The sequence below is a fragment of the Panthera pardus genome, unplaced genomic scaffold (genome assembly GCF_024362965.1).
Source record: "Panthera pardus isolate Hobbes unplaced genomic scaffold, ASM2436296v1 HiC_scaffold_2, whole genome shotgun sequence".
Classification (NCBI taxonomy): domain Eukaryota; kingdom Metazoa; phylum Chordata; class Mammalia; order Carnivora; family Felidae; genus Panthera; species Panthera pardus.
In genome coordinates, this window is record NW_026526765.1 from 106,739,767 (window position 1) to 106,759,494 (window position 19,728).

General features: G+C 34.3%; 1 protein-coding gene and 1 long non-coding RNA gene across 3 annotated transcripts in view; one reads left to right on the plus strand and one right to left on the minus strand.

Moving 5' to 3' along the window:
- LOC128778302 (uncharacterized) overlaps positions 1 to 19,728 on the plus strand; it is a 107,285-nt gene that overhangs the window by 30,931 nt on the left and 56,626 nt on the right. The gene's annotated exons all lie outside the window — the stretch shown is intronic.
- The window catches only part of CWC27 (CWC27 spliceosome associated cyclophilin), a 194,950-nt gene that overhangs the window by 13,746 nt on the left and 161,476 nt on the right, over positions 1 to 19,728 (minus strand). For both annotated transcript variants that reach the window (XR_002071342.2, XM_019414333.2), the window contains exons 12-13: positions 19,162 to 19,271; positions 15,004 to 15,107 (exon numbers count right to left, since the gene is read on the minus strand). Coding sequence is in view for 1 of the 2 variants with exons in the window: in XM_019414333.2 (XP_019269878.1) it covers positions 15,004 to 15,107; positions 19,162 to 19,271 (214 nt within the window). In the remaining variant the exon portion in view is untranslated. The remainder of the gene's footprint in view (positions 1 to 15,003; positions 15,108 to 19,161; positions 19,272 to 19,728) is intronic.

Genomic DNA, 19,728 nt, shown 5'->3' on the forward strand with positions numbered 1-19,728 from the left:
ATCTAGAATATATTTTCAAACATTAAATGGAGGATTCTTTCATTTTGATAATATTTTACCTATCAAAATGTAATATTTAGGTAAATGTCTTTTAAACTTTTAATTTTAGAACTTTTCTCTATCAATAATTACAGGTAACTTAGGGTTCTCTTTTTACAAATGTTCAAAGCTTCTTAAGGAATTAAGATATTAAAGCATTAAAGTATCACTATATATGAAAACAGTGTGGATCTTTTTCAGCACGAATTAGATAGTAGAAGTGACAGTAATTCATATGACGAGACAGACAGACAGACAAAGCATGAATGAGGCCAGAGATCAAAGTATATTTTAAAAAGTCCAGGAAAATGAGGTCACTGGGATTCTTCATGTCCAGCAGAGCAGGTCAGCACAGGACAGAGATGACTGAGAAACAGAAGAGGCTAAATAAGGGAATGAAATCAAGGAGAAAAAGGATAAAAGAAGAGTCAAAATGGGAAACAGAAACAGTGACTTAAAGGAAGCAGAGAAAAATGCAGACAGAAATGGCCAAAACTTAGAAGAAATTTAAAAATTGACAGCAGGACAATAGTAACAAAACAATAAAAGAAAAACAATGAAATATTTGAAACAAATGAAAATCACTATAGGAAAATAGAACATTAGGTAAACCAAGCAAGCCACTGGCCTATGGAAAAAGAAAACAAAGATAAAAACTAGTGGAATTTCTTTTACTGTTCATCATTAACATGGGAAAACTTCCTTTCTTCTAAATTTTGAATAAATGTTAATATTTCTCCTTTGCTTTGGGGTTTTGAAAAGCCACCTCTTAAAAAAAACTTTTTGTTTTCCTCAGTTAAAAAGAAAAAAAATAATCCTCATATTATAGAGTGTCTTGAATAAATATTGAGTATTGTTGGAGCAAAAGTGAAAAGATGTAATTTTCAAAATGTCTTCAGCAACATGGGAATAGTTTCTCAGCTTTCTTGCCTATCTAATATGCTTCACACTCTCAGTAGGGCACAGGTGGAAAGATTTAAGAGGCTTTCCAGAATAAATCTGTAATACGCATTCTTACACCTGCCCTGGGGTTTAACCAACCGCTCAGCCAATAACATTTAATCTGTGCCTGGTGAACTAACAAAACAACTTGGGAAGATGGGGTTCCCAGTCCAAAAGGCCTGGTAAGCAGCTGGGGTACATGGCTATCTGCCCGTCTCTCTCAACAAATCCACGAACAAAGCAAGCTTACCTAATATGATAGAAACTTATTTCAGGTCAAACTGTATGAAAGCAGAGTAAATACAGCAGAGCTTTCTTTATTCAGAAGAAAAAGGGAGAAAAAGAGGTGACTTCAGGGACTGGACAGAGGGCTTAGAATGAAAATAACTGCCTTTCCAGGGTCAGCAATTCTGACAAGGTCCTATTTATAAAGAACCTCATTGGTCTTCTGCAGCATTATTTATAGTCCTTTATAAAATGAATACCAATTAGGCAACCGGGTCTATAATCGTATTTCCTCTTGCTTCATTTTATCACTATCTTAGAACTTGGCTAAGAGAGAGAAACAGAAGAAAAACATTTACCTTACACTGAGTTTATAATTTTGTGCTCTCTAAAGTTTATATTAAAATTTTATTTATAGTTGATATCCCTTCTGCCATTTTTGGCACCAGTCTCAAGGAAAAAAAACAACAACAATATTTCATTAATGAGGCATTACTGTCTACCATAAAAATATCAAATCTCAAATTTATTTTATCCTAGAAAGAATCATGATAGAAACCGAAGTTAACCATTGCAACTTATTATGGGTTAATTAAGAAAAGGTAAAAAAACAAACAAACAAAAAAACCTGTCAAACATTATAGAAATGGTATAAATTCTAATCATCTTGGTAGATCTACTGACAAATACAGAGAAATTCGTTTTCAAAAATATCAATGAGAACATCAAAAATGAGAACAACAAAACCTTTACTGAGCACTGACACCCTGTTAAATCCTTTAAAAAAAGTATTTCATGTAATCTACAAACTAACCTATCAGAAAGGTACTATTTACCATCCTCAGACTACAGTTTAAGCAACAGGATGAGACAGGTTATACAATTTGTCTGAAATCACACAGCTAATAAATTCAAATCAGGTCTGATTCCAAATCCCATATTCATAACCACTCTCCTGTATATTCCCATGGAAAATTCTGGGTAAATGTGGCAAGAACTTCTTATTCAAGTTAAACTTTTAAACAACTGTCTGTATTTTAATTTTTCAAATTAAAGGGATTATAATATTAGGGACATGGACTTAATATCTGCTGTGATTTAAAGGGAGCTGGACAATTTTTGACCAAAAATTTATAATAAAGTGCTGAAGTCACTTGTTTGGCCTTATTACTACAGCAATAAACAATGACACTGCTTTATAAGCAAATGTGAAAAATATGTAGGCTAGCTCGAGAAACTGTTGCAGTATAAAATCACACAAAAAAAAGACAACTACTGAGCCAAGCATGATTAGCTATTTCTGAGATCTACCACTTTCTAGCTCTGAGATCTTGACCCAAGTTACTTAACCTTTCTCTGCTTCAGATTCTTCCCATATAATTTAATAACATTTAGCTTATAGGTTAAAAAAGATTAATATTTTGTAAATGTTAGTAAAAGTTAGCTTCTTCTTACAACTTTTATTTCTACTAAAAAAACAGCTCAAGCCCAACATTTTATATATCGTGGCTGATTGAATTATCTGCACACAAAGAACAGAACATTATTGTTACATTTAACTTGATTATCTGCATTAATACCAGAGAGGATAAGGGATGTTAATAATTCAAAATGGTAGGTAGTAGAAAGATTATTAATGAATGTCTCTGGAAGAATATTTTGTGGCTTGCATTTATATACAGCAATCCTAGATGTCCTGGGGATTACCATCATGTAAAATAAAAGTGAGATGTTATCTACTGTATGATTTTGTTAATACTTTGTGCTTTTTTTTTTCAGTACCAGGGAAATGGAAAAAATTCTGATCAAACCTCTCATAAAAACATTTAATAACCTATACCATAAATTGGCAATCAAATATCCTAAATTTTGTTCTTTTTTATTCCTCATGCTACTTATTTTCCACATGCAATCTTTTCCATTACTTTGAAAGTAGGGAGTTTGTCTAAAGACTGATTATTTCCTTCTTGGCACTAGGGTCTCAATTCAGGTAGTGGCCACCTGTTAAATAATGGGGCCTTTTTATTGATTCCATGTTCAATTGTCTAAGATTTTTCCAGGTGTGGTTTACTCAAAGAAAATACAAATGGAGCACATTATCCAGTTGCTTAAACTTTTAAAGTAAAAATATGTGTTGAACAATAGAGATCCAACTTGCTTACCAGATATTAAATAGTATTATATGGCTGTAATAATTTAGCAGTGAGGTACTGACACAGGAATAGACAGAAAAATCCTTGTAAAATGATGAAACTGACCCAAAAATATTTCTAAGCCCTTAGTATATGATAAAGCACATGTGTAATATCAATGGGGAAAAACAAAGGATTATTCGCTTGTGGAAGTTAGTAATATACAAAAATAAAAGTTATAAGAGTAACCTAATATAATACACCAAATAATAATTTTCAGGTAGATTAAAGATGTAAATTAAAAATGAAAATAAAACCACAAAAATACTAGAGAAAGATATAACTAGGTATTTATATAATCCTGGGATTATAAGAGTTTCAAGAATGATGCTGGGCCAAAAACATGAAGAGCAAGATTGGCAGATTTATAAATACACATTTAAAACTCCATGTTAAAAACAAAGCCAAAACAAAACAAAGCAAACCCCTCACAAACAAATTGTTAGGTAATGACAAACTAGTAAAAATATTTAAAACAAAAAATGATATCCTTAATATTTTTAATTTTTTTAATGTTTATTTTTGAGAGAGAGCGAGTGAGCATGAGTGGGGGGAGGGGCAGAGAGAGAGGGAGACACAGAATCTGAAGCAGACTCCAGGCTCTGAGCTGTTAGCACAGAGCCCGACCTGGGGCTCGAACCCACGAACTACCAGATCATTACCTGAGCCATTGTTGGACGCTCTACTGACTGAGCCACCTAGGCGCCCCAAATTCCTTAATATTAAAGAGCTTTTGCAAAGCAGTAAGAAATATATAATCATATTAGACTATACACTTAATAAAAAAAAAGCCTTATACACTTAATAACCACCACCACAAGAATGATGAAATATAAATGGCCAGTTAACACATTTTTAAAAGTTCAACTTCATCAGTAAACAAAGAAATACAAAATAATACAAAGTAGAAACTGGCAAAGATTAATGTATCTATATCTGGTACCTATGATATATTACAACATACACATACGTGATACTTAGCATAAGGAGAAACCAGCCACTTCATACATTACCGGTACAGGTATAAATGATTTAACCTTCTGGAATGCAATCTAGCAAAGATGTTATCAAGACACACTTGAGCTAACAAAAATCACAATGATCTGGGGGAGGGAACTGTTTGAAAGGGGCATGAGGGAACTTTCAGGGGTGATGTAAATGTTCTAGATCTTGTTTTGGTGGTGTTTACATGGGTATGTACAATTTTGAAAATTCATCAAAATTAACAAATAAGAACTATGCAGTTTCTTGTTTGTAAATTATAAAAAAATACTTAACAGTTTCACTTCCTTTAACCTAAGGAGATAACAGTGGACTTACAAAATATATAACTATTGGATTATTCACTCATGAAAGACTCCTAATGAAAAATCAAATAAATTTTTCCATTCTTGAGAAAAGTGTAATATAGGTATAGACAAAAGGATTAATGATGATTCTCTGTAGGGTATGAAATTACTAATGATTTTTTATTTCCTGTCCTTTTTCAATGTTTTTTATATAGATTGCATTATAACCACAAAGTGGGTTATTTGAAAAATCAATATGACAATTAGTATTAATTTCATCTAATAATTTTCTAAAAGAAAATGATACAAATTAAACATTTTTGAAAACAATTTAAAAAATTTGTAAAAATTTTATTTTTAGAAATACAAACAACTCTGTACAAATTCTGCATCTTCTTTCACAAAATTTCACCTGGAACCTTAGTATTTGGGTTTTTCTACATCATTTAACTTTGAGATATGGTTAAAGTAATAGAGCTTTTGTTCCTATTTTCTTGATTGCCTGTGTATAATGGCCGCTTTCATTTTGTACTGGCTTGGTTGCTATCTGTAACTCCCACTATGAAATGATTTTTTTACTACAATGTGCTTAATCCCAAGGACCTTTGCTCCTTAAATCTTCTTCCCAATAGAAATGAACTACTTATGCCTACAAAGGCCTTTCTCTGTTTCAAAATGCTGTCAGCTATAAAAACCCCCAAAAAACAAAAAACAAAAAAAAGTTTCTGGAGACGGTCCAAGTCCACGATGTATGATTGTATATTCCCAGCATAAAAAAGGTAATCTTGTCTACTCCCCTCCTCTTTCTCTATGGATGCTGAATTTACATTAGCTAAACTCTGGATTCAGAGTTATATAAAATTATATTCAGAGTTATAATCAGATTCAGCTAAAGAATCTGCTTTATAATACTTGTCTCTTTTTCTCAAAAGATTTTAAAATAGAACCATCATGCACAGCTAGCAAATTTAATGAATATATCCACATTCCTTCTAGGTTACAGACAACATAACTGAGGTAAATTAACATTTGCCTTTTATTTATATATTATTTTTCTTTGATATTATTACATCAAGACAACTGTATAACTAACAATTTGTCAATTTAATTTAGAGTGTTTACTGAGTAATTTGTCAGGCCTTACCAATATTACCCCAGTACCATGCACCCTTCTCCCTCTCTCACACCTAATATTTCCTGAGCATTTCCTTAGAGTCAGGAACTTTGTAACTTTAGAACCACTTTACACGAATTATCTCATTTAATTCTAATAATAACCCTGAGGTAGATATTGTTATTTCCACTTTCAGGTGAATAAATTAAGGCTTGCAATAGAGGTTGCTTGTTCAGGCAGTCTGATTTAACAGCTCATTGTATAATTAAAATATAATTCAATATGTAGGATTATACAGAGCCTCCATAGTGGTGCATTTCTTGAAAAGAATGTGAAAAGTATTCCAAAGATTAGAATGGATGATAAATGTGCTGTAACCAGCTCCAGAAGACAGATAGTATTATTTAGAATCAAAGGTCTTTGAAAGTCAAGTTGATTTCCCCCACCCCTCATTTTTGTTACTTCATGTTAAAATCACTGTGCTAGAAATTGGTATTCTGGGGCTCTTAAGTGTGACCAAGAGCCTCACTATTTATTACTGTGTGATCTTGGGCAAATAACCTAACTTTCTGAGTCTAAGTTTCTTCATTTATAGAATGGGAATAATACTGATTCTCTAGTGGAGCTGTAAGAAACAAACCCACCATAGCTGGTCCCTAACCTATGAGCCCTATGAGGGTTAAATGAGGGAAGATAGCATTAAGGTCCTAGCAGCATACCTGAAATATATCACATGCAAATATCTGCTTCAAGAATAAATTGGTTGAGGGGGGTGCCTGGGTGGCTCAGTCGGTTAAGTGTCCGACTTTGGCTCAAGTCATGATCTCACAGTTTGTGAGTTTGAGCCCTGCATTGGGCTCTGTGCTGACAGCTCAGAGCCTGGAGCCTGCTGTGGATTCTGTGTCTCCCTCTCTCTCTGCCCCTCACCTGCTTGCACACATTCTCTTTCTCTCTCTCTGTCTCTCTCTCAAAAATAAATAAATCATTTAAAAGTGTTTATAAAAAAAAGAATGAATTGGTTGGATTCAGAACCACCTTTATCTCCTACTACCAGTAGAAGAATATGAACAAAAAGCATAAAAAGGATGTATATTTACTTTAAAGTCAAGTATAAGTGATTTCTACTGTCAGTTATTTTGCAAATCTTATTAATTTATATGAATAACTGATAATTGGCTAAAAATATACTTAACAGCTGGTTATAAAAGAAATGATGAGATTGCACATTAAAAGTAACTGCAGACTTGCCAAAACTAAAATGTTTGTGAAAATGTAAACACTCCACAAGCAAAAAAAAAAAAAAAAAAAAAAAAAAAAAAAAAATCTAGACACAGATCCCACAGCCTTCACAAAAAAATTCACAATGGATCATAGGCCAAAATAAATAAGGCACAGAGATGAAAAGTACAGCATAGAGAATATAGTCAATAATACTGTAATAACGTTGTATGGTGACAGATGGGAATTACACTTGTCCTGGTGAGTGCTGAGTAATGTAGAGAATTGTTGGATAAATGTCATACACCTGAAACTAATATAACACTGTATGTTAATTTTATTTCAATTAAAAAATGCATCATAGACCTAAATGCAATATGCAAAAGTGTAAAACTCCTAGAAGATAACATAGGAGAAAACCTAGATGACCTTGGCTATTAGATGCAACACCAAAGGCATGATCCATGAAACAAACAGTGGATTACCTGGATTTCATGGAAATTAAAAACTTCTGCTCTGTAGAAAACAGTACCAAGAGAATGAGAAGACAAGCCACAGACTGGGAGAAAATATTTACTAAAGACACACCTGAAGATACAAAGAACTCTGAAAACTCAATAAGAAGAAAATGAACAACTCGATTAAAAAGTGAGCAAAAAACCTTAGCAGACACCTCACAAAAGCAGGTACAGAGATGGCAAATAGCATGTGGAAAGATGATCAACATCATAGGTCACTGAGGAACTGCAAATTAAAAGAACAATGAAATACCACTCCACACCTGTCAGAAGGGTCAAAATCTAAAACACCGAGAACACCAAATTCCAGTAAGGAAGTGGAGCTACGGGGACTCTCATTCATTGCAGTGGGAAAGCAAAATGGTCAAGCCACTGTGGGTGATTGTTTGCCAGTTTCTTACAAAACTAAACATGCTCTTACCATATGATATTATACTCCTTGGTATTTACCCTAAAACTTATGTCCATACAAAAACTTACACATGGATGTTTATAGCAGCTTTATTCATGCTTGCCAAAACTTGAAAGTAGCTGAGATGTCCTTTAGTAGGTGAATGCATAGGTAAACTGTGCTACGTACAGACAAGGAATATCATTCAGCACTAAAAAAAGATCCATGAAGGCATGAAGTTCATGGAGGAATCTTAAATGCATATTACTAAGTGAAAGGAGCCAACCCAAAAAAGCTGTATACTCTCTGATCCCAACTATATGACATTCTGGAAAAGGCGAAACTGTGCACACAGTAAAATCATCTACGGTTGCCAGCCTTAGTGGGAAAATGAGAGATGAATAAGCAGAACATAGAGAATTTTTAGGGCAATGAAACTATTCTGTATGGTACTATAATGGTGGCTACATGTCATTATACATTTGTCCAAACCCATAGAATATACATCACTGACAGTGAACCCTAATGTAAACTGTGGCCTTTAAGAGATAATGATGTGTGAATATAGGCTTTTCATTTGTAACAAATGTACCATTCCGGTGTGGGATATCGATAGTTGAGAGGGTTGTGTGTTGCAGGGGAGGGAAGGGGAGGATTACGGGAACTTTTTATAGTTTCTGCTCAATTTTGCTGTGAGTCTAAAGCTACTCTAAAAAGCCTATTACGGAACATTTCTGAAAAAGAAAAAAGAGCAGTTAAATGCCAGTTTGGAGTTGCTATGGGCATGGTAAGAATTATGTTGTAAGCAGGTCTCGGCCAATAGGCTGGCCACATTTAATTCAGAAAGCACTACTTTGGTACTCTTTGAGAACAAGGATCACAAACTGCGAAGTTGAATAAAGCTTCCCAGGACTTATAAAGTGAGTTATTATATCTAACAAAAAGAATCATCATGACACACACAATGACTAAAGATACTTTAGTCCATCAGTTCTCAAACTGTGACTTGAGGATCACTGTGTCTCTATTGTCAAAATTATTTTAGTATGAATATTAAAACATTGTCTTTTTTCATTTTCATTCTTATCCTTATGAATTCACGGTGAAATTTTTGAGAGAGTACATGATGTGTGGGATCAAAACAGAGTGAAGAAGGGGCGCCTGGGTGGCTCAGTCGGTTGAGCAACCGACTTCAGCTCAGGTCATGATCTCATGGTTTGTGAGTTCGAGCCCCGCATCGGGCTCTGTGCTGACAGCTCAGAGCTTGGAGCCTGCTTCTGATTCTCTGTCTCCCTCTCTCTCTGCCCCTCCCCCACTCATGCTCTGTCTCTGTCTCAGAAATAAACAAACATAAAAAAAATTTTAAAAAAAGACAGTGAAGAAGATATGAGAATCCGGCTGGTTCTGTTATGTCAGACATTGGGGAGATACGCAAAAAAAAGGTAAATTAAAAAAAAAAAAGGTAAATCAATGGCACTTTTCTCACTAGATTTTCTCCTATGAAAATATAATGGTTCTTCATACAATTTTTATTTATGTTAACATGAAATGGGTTTATTATTTTTAAGTGATTTCATTCTTTAGTTTTAATTTCTAGTAAGGTGAATATCAATAGATATATTCCATACAAATCAAAGCTCTTTGGAGTCCTCACTAAATTTTATAATTAAAAAAAAAATTTTTTTTAATTTTTATTTACTTTTTGAGAGAGAGAGAGAGAGAGCATGAGCAGAGGAGGGGCAGAGGGAGAGGGAGACACAGAATCCGAAGCAGGCTCCAGGCTCTGAGCTGTCAGCATAGAGCCCGACGTGGGGCTTGAACTCATGGACTGTGATCATGACCTGAGCTGAAGTCAGATGCTCAACCAACTGAGCCACCCAGGTGCCCCAATTTTTAAGAGTATAAAGGGGTCCAGAGAAAAAAATGTGAGACCTGCTGTCTTGGCTAATGCTAAATGGGTAAAGAAGATCTCTTGCTTGACTAATGTGAGTTTTCATTATTCTCACAGCATCTGTCCTTATACCTGTATTTGGGTTTGTCTACACTGACTTGTTATCCATGCTTGGCAAAGTCCTGATTGAATGAAGTGGAGACTATAATTACAATGTTCCTTTGTAGTCATTGTACCCTTCACTCAATACATGACTAAACCTCATACAAATTACAGCATTTATTATATATAAAAAGTATTTAAAGCTTTGCCAATGAAGTGAAGCTATGTCCTTTAATGGTATCTTATAATGAGGTCTGAATGGACCTAACAGTCAATACTTTCTTTTACATCTGCATTATTAAATTTTCACAGTTTTGAATACTCAGACAACTGGTTTTTATTGCTTCTATGCTATGCTAACTCCTGAAGAACACTTGAAAACTACCTCATGCTAAATCTGGTTCTCAAACTCTAATCTCTAGCACAAACAATGACTGATGGACAAACTGATTTTTAATGCAAGCCAAGGTGCAGTAATAAAACTGAAAAACAAAAACAAAAAAAGAATCCAGATCCAAAAGTCCTAACCAATAAGATTATCTTAGAAGGATAATTTTTTCAGAACCAAGAACAAAACCATTTAAACCTGAGGATCTTGAAGAGTTATGATGAAATGTGTACTAGTTTTATTAAAAACAGAAGCAAACCAGACTGCGTATTTTTAAAAACTTTACAAAGGCAAAACATGTTTCTGGAAACGTTATTCTCTTTCAGTAAGTACTGCAAAGTACCTTAATTAATTCTTGAGATTCTAACAGCCCTAAAAAGCAAGTCATAAAAATGATATTTATTTGGGAGTGTAGACTGGAATGACATTTTGGGAGGGCCATGAAAATATTTAGCAGAAGCGTAATATGCATACCCACTGACTAAGGAATTCCAGTTTTGGAAATTGATCTGGAGAAAACTGGCAATGATGAAGATACATGGATGTTCATTACAGTGTTGTGTATAATACATGTAAACTGGAGGGGCGCCTGGGTGGCTTAGTTGGTTAAGTGTCTGATTTTGGCTCAGGTCATGATCTCACAGTCCGTGAGTTCGAGCCCTGCATCGGGCTCTGTGCTGACAGTTCAGAGCCTGGAGCCTGCTCTGGATTCTGTGTCTCCCTCTCTCTCTCTGCCCCTCCCTCACTCATGCTCTGTCTCTCTCTGTCTCAAAAATAAATAAACATTAAAACAAATAAACAAAACATTAAATAAACAAAAAAAAACAACACTAAAAACCAAACTGGAAAGAGCCTAAATATCCAAAAACATGGGGCTGATCAAGGAAACTGTGGTTTATCTTATAATGGCATACTATGTGGCCTAATACAAAAATATAAAAATTAATCATAAAATTATGTATGGCAAGGAAAAGTATTTACTTTTGTATATTTGCTATATATTGCTAAAAGCTGAAAGCAAGTTATAAAATTATATAGCATTATATGATTTCATTTCTGCCTAAAATGTGCATGGGCATAAAAATATCTGGAAGTGTATAAATTAATGATATTTATTGTTGAGTTGAGGATCACAGGTGACTATTATTTACTTTTTTTGAGGTGTCCATAATCTGGTTTTGGTATAGTGAACATCTTTTCTTTATATAGTAAAAATAATTATTCTCTAATTCTTAGAATACTGAATACTGTACGTACTATGAGAAAGTGGTGGAGGGGAGAGAGATGAGAAGAGGAGGGAGGAAGGCAGATAGACCTTTATATGGTTTATTATTTTATCATATATATTTGTTTCAAAGTATTAGGTTAATCTTAGATTAACCTGGAAAAACATTTGAATGGAACATAGTAGTAAATAGTTAAATGTTCACAAGATCACATTCTACTCTCATAGATTTAACTTTTCTCCTCTCCTTGGAATGCTGATTTTGTTCTGTAGGAGCAGGTGGCTTTCTTTTTTATGTATCTCTTCTATCTTGTCAGAAACAGCGCTCACAAAACTTTTTTGGGAGCTAACCAAGCTTTATCTAACCAAACCCAAAATGGCACATGGACCTCATCCACATGTTCATATGAATCTGGTCGCTGATGATTCCTGCCATGTATCTAATGGTTTTATAAAACCCATGCTTGAAGAAAGATTCTATAGCTATAAGAGTGTGATGCTGTGGGAAGAAGGAATGTAGAGGCAAAGAGGCTACTTTAGCTGCTACACTGGAGTCTGGGAGCCATCACTGCCACCAAATACTGGCAGTATATATCCCAACAAAGGAAGAATCTTAATAATTTTGAGTGAAAAATTTCTATCATGCATTTCAGCTTAGATCTACTAATAACACTTCTTTAAATGCCTTGTTAGACAGTGAAATCTGGGAGTAATTATCAAACACCATATACAGTGTTTACAATAGAATCATATTTCTTTTCCCCCTCCCACTGTTTTTTTGTTTTTTTTTTTTGCATAAAAAAGTAGAATGCTGCTGAATGGTACCCAAATGTCTGTTGTATACCATGCCAATACAGCAGCTTAGCCAAAAATGCGAACCGAAAGTTTGACAAGTAAAAGAAAACATAACAAATTGGTAATGGTTTCTATCTTGACAGAAAATGAAAATGATCCCTCAATGTGTGGTCACTCATGCGGACACATAAAAATGTCTGAGAAGCAATCATTTTACCTCAGATAACAGACCTTGACAGTGTAGTACAGTACTGGCTGACTTTCACTTCTTAGAAAAGCGGTAACCGTGACCTACAAAATAGTCTGGTAACCATGTAATTTATGCATAACACACATGCACATGCCATGCACTCATAATATTTGCCATAAATCACTTTTAATATAAGGCTTCTTTTCTGAGTGGAATATACTTTATGAGTGATGGTCTAAATCACTAGAGACCTGATAAACTTGAACGGGTGTATTTATGAACAGACAGGATGTTGTTGCTTATCACGTTACAAAATTTCAATAGTCTATATTGCAATAAAATAGTCCCATGTATTCTGTATGATTCTGTGTAGTGCCTTGAAACACTAAAGGTATTTTTTACTAGATGTTAGATAAAACAAATACAAAAAATGTGTAGGTACATAGTGTATAGTTCTGACTTTCTGTTTAGGAGACTGTAATTGAAAGTAGAAATGAACCCCTGGAAGACCTGGTAAGTCTTTAACATACTTACCCTTCCTCTTCCACTTAGTTTTGTTCCCCAAATGGAGAACTGGTCAATATCACTGACCAGCGATTTTACCATCTGGTAAAGTTTTCCCATTTGTTTACTTTCTAATGAGGATGTTAGAACATAGATTGTACTGTGAAATCACATCAAAAGCAAGAATGACAATTTTAAAAACACTGATTGACATCTGCAGCTAATGAGGAATTCACAGTGAGAGAATTCGGAACCAAGTGGCTCGGAAGAACCCTGGGAAGTTAAATGGTCTTGCCAAGTTAAAAGTAAATTTGAATCCTGTGTGTTATGAGTTTCAAATGAAATTTCTGGGTCTAAATTTGTTGGTGACTTTCCTGTTCAATAAAAAAGGACTTAAATGGCTTATAAAAAGGTTAAAAAAACTTATTGGGCATCAAACTGCTCTTACAAAACATCATCTTGATGAGTTAAGTGTAAATGAATCAGAAACACATGGATCATGTTTCCTTAAAAAATGCATATGGATTCAAAAATAAGGGGAAGAGGACTTGGCAAAACATTTTTTTTGTGTGGTGGCTGAACCCAAAACATTTGAAAGATATTTTGAGACATTCAGGGAATCCAAAATAAAACTAAACCTGTCCAGTCGTATAAAAAAACAGCAAATTCTTCTATGTAATGTGCATTTATCTCTAAGGGTCAGTCAACACTCACTGAGCCTTCACCTTTGGCACACAACTGTGGGAGGAGCCAGCTTCTGTCTTCAAGCAACTTTGAATTTAAGTATAAATAAGTACATATAAGTAATAGAAACCAATTAAAAGAGTCTCAGGGTTAAAAAAAAGTACATAAACTAGATCGTACAGAAATTATATTTTGAGAAATATATAAGCATTTCAGGGTCCTAGGGGAGGTAGGATTCATTCCATTCAAATCATCATCCCCTCAGTCCTTTTGATTAAAGTTGTATATAGTTGCAGAATCCTACTTGCTTAAATGTTTTCTTAATAAGTGTTTTTATGTCTTTTTAAATGTGTGTCCCAGCCCTCTTTCCTCCACCCTCTAGATTTGTGAGTGCTCAACAAATCTTGCTGACTGGTTTCCTGGAGGATGGGAGTGTTGAGCAGTTTTGAAATAGGAGAGAGATGCCGTCTGGCAGAGAGGAGTGAGGCTATGATTCTGGGTTGGGGTAATGGCACATGTGACAGTTCAGAGGCTCCAGAGGGTGAGTCATATGTGGGGGGTGACCCTTTGGCTTGCTTGCAGTAATGTGCTTGAGCCAGGGTGTAGTGGGAGGTGAGGGCAGTTAGGTGTGGGGAGTCCTAATATACTACATGTGAAGTCAACTGGAGGACAGAGGAGTGTGATAAGGGAAAGCACAATTCTTATTCCTTTTTTTTTTTTTTTCCCTTTTTGCCAGTATAGGATAAAGTGTTAAGCACAGGACATGTACAAGTCATTAATTCCTTTATTTCTTATCAGTGTCTTAAAAAGCTGAAAAACAGCCAAAGAAAAAATAAGTTGACTGTGTATGATTGCTAGGATCCTGTAGGTCATAAATTTTAAGAGGAACTTAGTAGGATTATGAAATGTATTACTGAGTCCTAAAATGTTTGTGGGAAAGTGTAAAAAATAAATGATTTAGAATCTTTTGAGGCTGCTTTCTAGCTGTTTAATGTGAATCTTATCTTTTCTACAATATTAGAAAGTTATTTAGGACAGGGAGAGTGTCATATATGTCTTGTATATTTTCCACTGGCTAGCACAATACTGGGAACACACCAAGCACTCAATAAATGCTTATGGAAGTGAAATGAAGTCAAAAGATGCCGAGACTCTATAATGATGAAGGTGTGATTAAAGGTGAAGTCTGGGGGTGAGGGGAGAAGACGACATAGTGGAAATGTCCTAATATCCTAATAGTACCTCTGCTCTGAGCCTATTTGTTCATGGTTAATACAGAGAAATCAAAGCCCTTACCATCCTTCATCATCTTCTACTTCTGCTTCAGAAATGTCATTTTCAGGAGTTTCAGCAATTGCTTGAGTGAGTTTAGATTTAAACTGGTTCAGCAGCGCCAGGGTCTGAAATAATGATTACATGGCTAAGTTTTCTGATAAGGATAAATATAATTTTAGAAGAGACACTGAAATTTGGTAGAAAAAATTTGAAACACTAAGACTTAGATGAATTTTTAATTTTGAAGGAAAATAACAAAACTCAAGCAGTGATTGTTCTATAAACCTCGACAATGCCCTGTTTACATTTGCACTGACATTTTCCCTCAGGCATATGTGACAGTTTCTGATTTGGGGAACATAGTTTGCTTATATAGAAGACACTTAAACTTTAAAATGCATGCTTGTTAGTGACTAATTTTTAAGGTCCACAAGACTAGGAGCTACTTCACTAAAATATGAGAAATCACAAAATAAAACACCAATAACAAATAGTATTTGTCATTGAACAAATTTCCAAAAATGTAAAAATATCAATGGCAAGGAAGGTAAAATGAATAAACACATTAACTGGTGGAAGATGGGTAAATTGGAGTGATATTTTAAAAAGCTATTTAAATATGTCAAAACTTTAAGGTGATCATTCCCTTTGACTCAATCACTTCAATCCTGGGAATACATGAAGAAAAATAGTATGAAACAGAAAATGGCTTATGGAAAAGATGTACACTGCAGCCATATTCCTACAAATGGAAAAATGAAAACATGTTAATATCTATCAGTAATGAACTAGATATATTTTGTAAAAAGTAATGAATATACTATTACATTATTAAAAATTATATACAAGAGCATTACATTCTGTTGTTAAGTAAAAGAAGTGGGACGTAAATACCATGTTCAGTAGATTTTTAAGAAAAGGGCACGATTTCTGTGGTTCTTTTTTGTCTCCCATGTCCTTTGCGGATAACAAACAACAAGTGTCTATAGTTTTGTAATTAATACTCAGCTTACCTCCAGAATATGAGTAGAGAACAAAAGCTGGAAAAAATATTTTTATTCTACAGTTTAAAAAAGTACATACTTGTGAAACGGGGTGAAGTACTACCTGTCCAAAAAAATCAAATGACTAATTAAGAGACTAGCACATTGAATTCAGTATTAAAATACTCATATTTCACAAGGAAACAGAGGTATGATAGTTCAGTATGTGAATAACAAGTACAATAAGGCATCACAATAAATTGCTAGGCTCTGTAATTTATCTAAGAAATACCACTGAGACCACAGTTCATGGAAAAATTAAGAAGGTTTTGGTGGTCTAGAACTGAAGCTCAATAAAGACAGATGGTACAAGAAACAAAGGCAGTTACTGCTAGAAATGATAGTGAAAGTGCCTTATATGCTTTATAAGTTCTGGAAATTTTAATGCCCACATGGGCAACAGATGAAAATATACACATTACCATAGCGTCCACTTGGAAATGAGACAAGTTTTGGGGGAAACACTAAATTCCTACAGAATATCCTCATGGGCATTCAGAGGGCTCCTAGTGCATTGGGGTTAGGTATTTTGTCTGTTTCCAGAGTAGTAATTAAAAGATTAAGCTCTTCAAACAGTGTTAACAAAAAAAGAAGGCATCCCTTGTTTTTAAAACTTATTTGTTAAAAAAAAACCCTTTTGCTTACAAACTTTTCTTATATTTGCTTTATAATAAGGAAAAGTTTAATTTAGAAATATTAGAAAATAAGGAGAAGCAGAACAAAATTATCTATTATTCCATCACTAAGAATAACTATTTTTGACATTTTGGTATATATCCTTCAAGGCTTTTTAGGTGTTTTTTATTTTTGTGTATGTGTATGAGCTTATATATCTATATATATGTTATATAAAATATATCTCTAAAAGTGTATTTCTGTGTCTATCTATAGCTTAAAAGTAAACCCCATTAATTTTTTTAATCGTGGACCTTTGTACACTTGGAAATGTCTTTTCCAAAAACATAAAGAAAAATGAAAACAAAGGAGACTTCTTAGTGGAATGAAATTTAAAAGCTTCCTAGAAAATTATGCTAGACCTAGATCTTTTTCCTTGAGTTTTGAAAGTGGCAAGGCAGTCTGTTTTTAGGGCCAATTAATGTGCTACTGGCATTTGCTCAAAGAAAGAGGACTGTAACAAAACATCCTCTTGGCCTTTCTTAGCTTCTCCTATATTTGTGATTGAACTTTTTCTAGCTGCGTTCTAAAGGCAGAAGACACTAGGCAGTAAAGCAAACATCACAAAAATAATGGGGCACAACATATGGTAAAGAAGATAGGATTTGCATAGGGGCATTTCTGTTTAGCATCTCTAGGGGAGTGGGTCTTCTGAAGGAGTGAATGGCTAACTACTTACAGCATGGCTCTTCAACACAGTGAGAGTCTTCCTAGTAGGAGGAAACTGTTTTGAAGAGGTCCTGCCTTGGCAAACTTCATGCATGCATACCTACACAGAAGAGTCTCTTCAACTGGCCTCTACACCTCTAGTCCTGCTCTGGGTCCAGTATAGTCTCTATACCCCAGCCAGATTGGAGGAATCTTCCCAAAGTGCAAATGAGATTATGTTATCTCCTTCTTTCAATGGCTCCCCTCTGCCCTTAGGGTAAATATAAATTTCTTAGTATAGCTCAAAAGTGCCTTGCATGAGTTGGTTTCTGCTTCCCTCTCCAGCATCATCTTTCTTTTAGTTTGGTATAGTCCATACTTAACATCTTTTATAGTTCTTGGCAAAGCGATCCAACATTTCTTATATACTCTTCCTTTGTCTGGCCACCTGTCTCCTATTCAACTTTCAAAGTTCAACTGACCAATCATTTTCTCAGGGAGGCCTTCCTAGATTCTTAGTCGATGTTTAGTCCTACTGTTACACATTTACATAGTTCTCTATACTTAACCTGTCAGAATGCTCACCTGCTTTTATTGGCATTACTTGTTTAACTGGCTCTTTTCCCTAACAGCTCCGAGAGGACAGGGATGTGTCCACCTTGTTTAACACCAAATACAGTGATTAGTACATGGTAGGTTCTAAATAATTATTTGCTAGGAGGCAAAAATGAAGAATGAATAAGAATGAAAAAATGATCCCTAGGGTATCTCTGGTAGTAAATTGACTGTAGTTGCTATTCAAAGGGCTTTGGACTCCATGAAATCAAGTTAATAATGTACTTTTTCTTAATTTCATTTGATGTGTCATTTCTTTTGAAAATTGCTCAAATTAGTTCTCTATAATTACAATTTCCTATACCTGATTTCTTACTGAACTTTCCCTATGGTTATTTTCATGGTAAGTACTGATGTATGATCCTTTTTTACCAGTAATTAGGTGCAATTTATAATATAGTCCCTGATTATATTAAGTTATTCAAATTATTCAAATACACTTGGGCTTTTTAATTTACTTTTATTTTGCCTATTTTATTTATACACCTAAAATAGCTTGTTCTCAAATATATACACATATATACACCAAAAACCATTTATTTTTGATGCTGCCATATATAGCCATATATATATACATGTATATGTGTATATGTATATATATGTACATACACACACACACACATATATATGTATATATGGCAGCACCAAAAATAAATGGTTTTTGCCTTCACCCTAGCTTTTCAATATGAAGGGTGGCTGGAGATTTATTTCGATTGCTAAGTGTTATATGGTGTGTACAATTGATTTTCAAATTGTTGAAATAGTTCTTTCTTATTTCTAACAATCTTATTCTTAAAGATTCAGAAATTACTTAGAATAAGCAGAGTTCTGCAATATTATTTACAATATTGCCTTATTTACAGGCAGTGTACAACTTCAAGCAGAGTTGGCTAGTCAGCGTGTAAGATACTGTGCTAGAAGAGATCTCTTCATCATTTAATATGTGGCTTTACAAGATTCCTATGCTTGATATGGGAGCACAAGGTTGAAACCTGAAAGTTTTAGGTTTTTTCCTGTAATGTCTGGAAAGAACATGAATGGCCAAGGTCCTTGTCATCCCACCCTATACGAATATATCCTTTTTCATTTTTAAGAGGTAGTGCTTTCCCAATGTACAATCAAATTAGGCTCCATTAGCAGCACTTAAAGACAATTAAAAGGCAATGAATTACGTATGGATTTTGGTTTGTGACATTACCTGGTCTTCCCGGGAAGTTCCCTTCTTTGCCTGTTGCTTCCTCAGAGCTTCATACTTTTGCTTTTCTCTTCTGTATTCTGCAACAGCACCGTCAGGAGCAGTTTCTTCTTCTGAAGAATAATAGAATGTTCTTAGAATAAATAGTAAAAACGCTGGGTGGTTTCATATTAACATTTATGCTTATTACAGAAGATGAGGTCAAAACCTGGGATTGGTTCTCACCCATTTAAAAATCAAACCAATAAATGCCACCAGCTCCACAACTATTACCTACACTAGAAAGTGACTGATGTTAATTTATCAACCAATTTTATAAACATCTTCATTATATATTGTACTATTGTAGGTCTCACTTATTTGACTATAAAATTAGTTATCTCACTTTTAAAATAATTAAGATTTTCCTAAAATTCAACAATGCCATTTTACATTATTCTCCTGCCTTATATAATCTTCCAGTATTGGTTGATTTTCCAATTACCTACCACTTTTGTTCCCCAGTTAAAACAACAATAACAACAACAAATACACAAGTTCAATTTGATGTCATCATAAAAAATTAATATA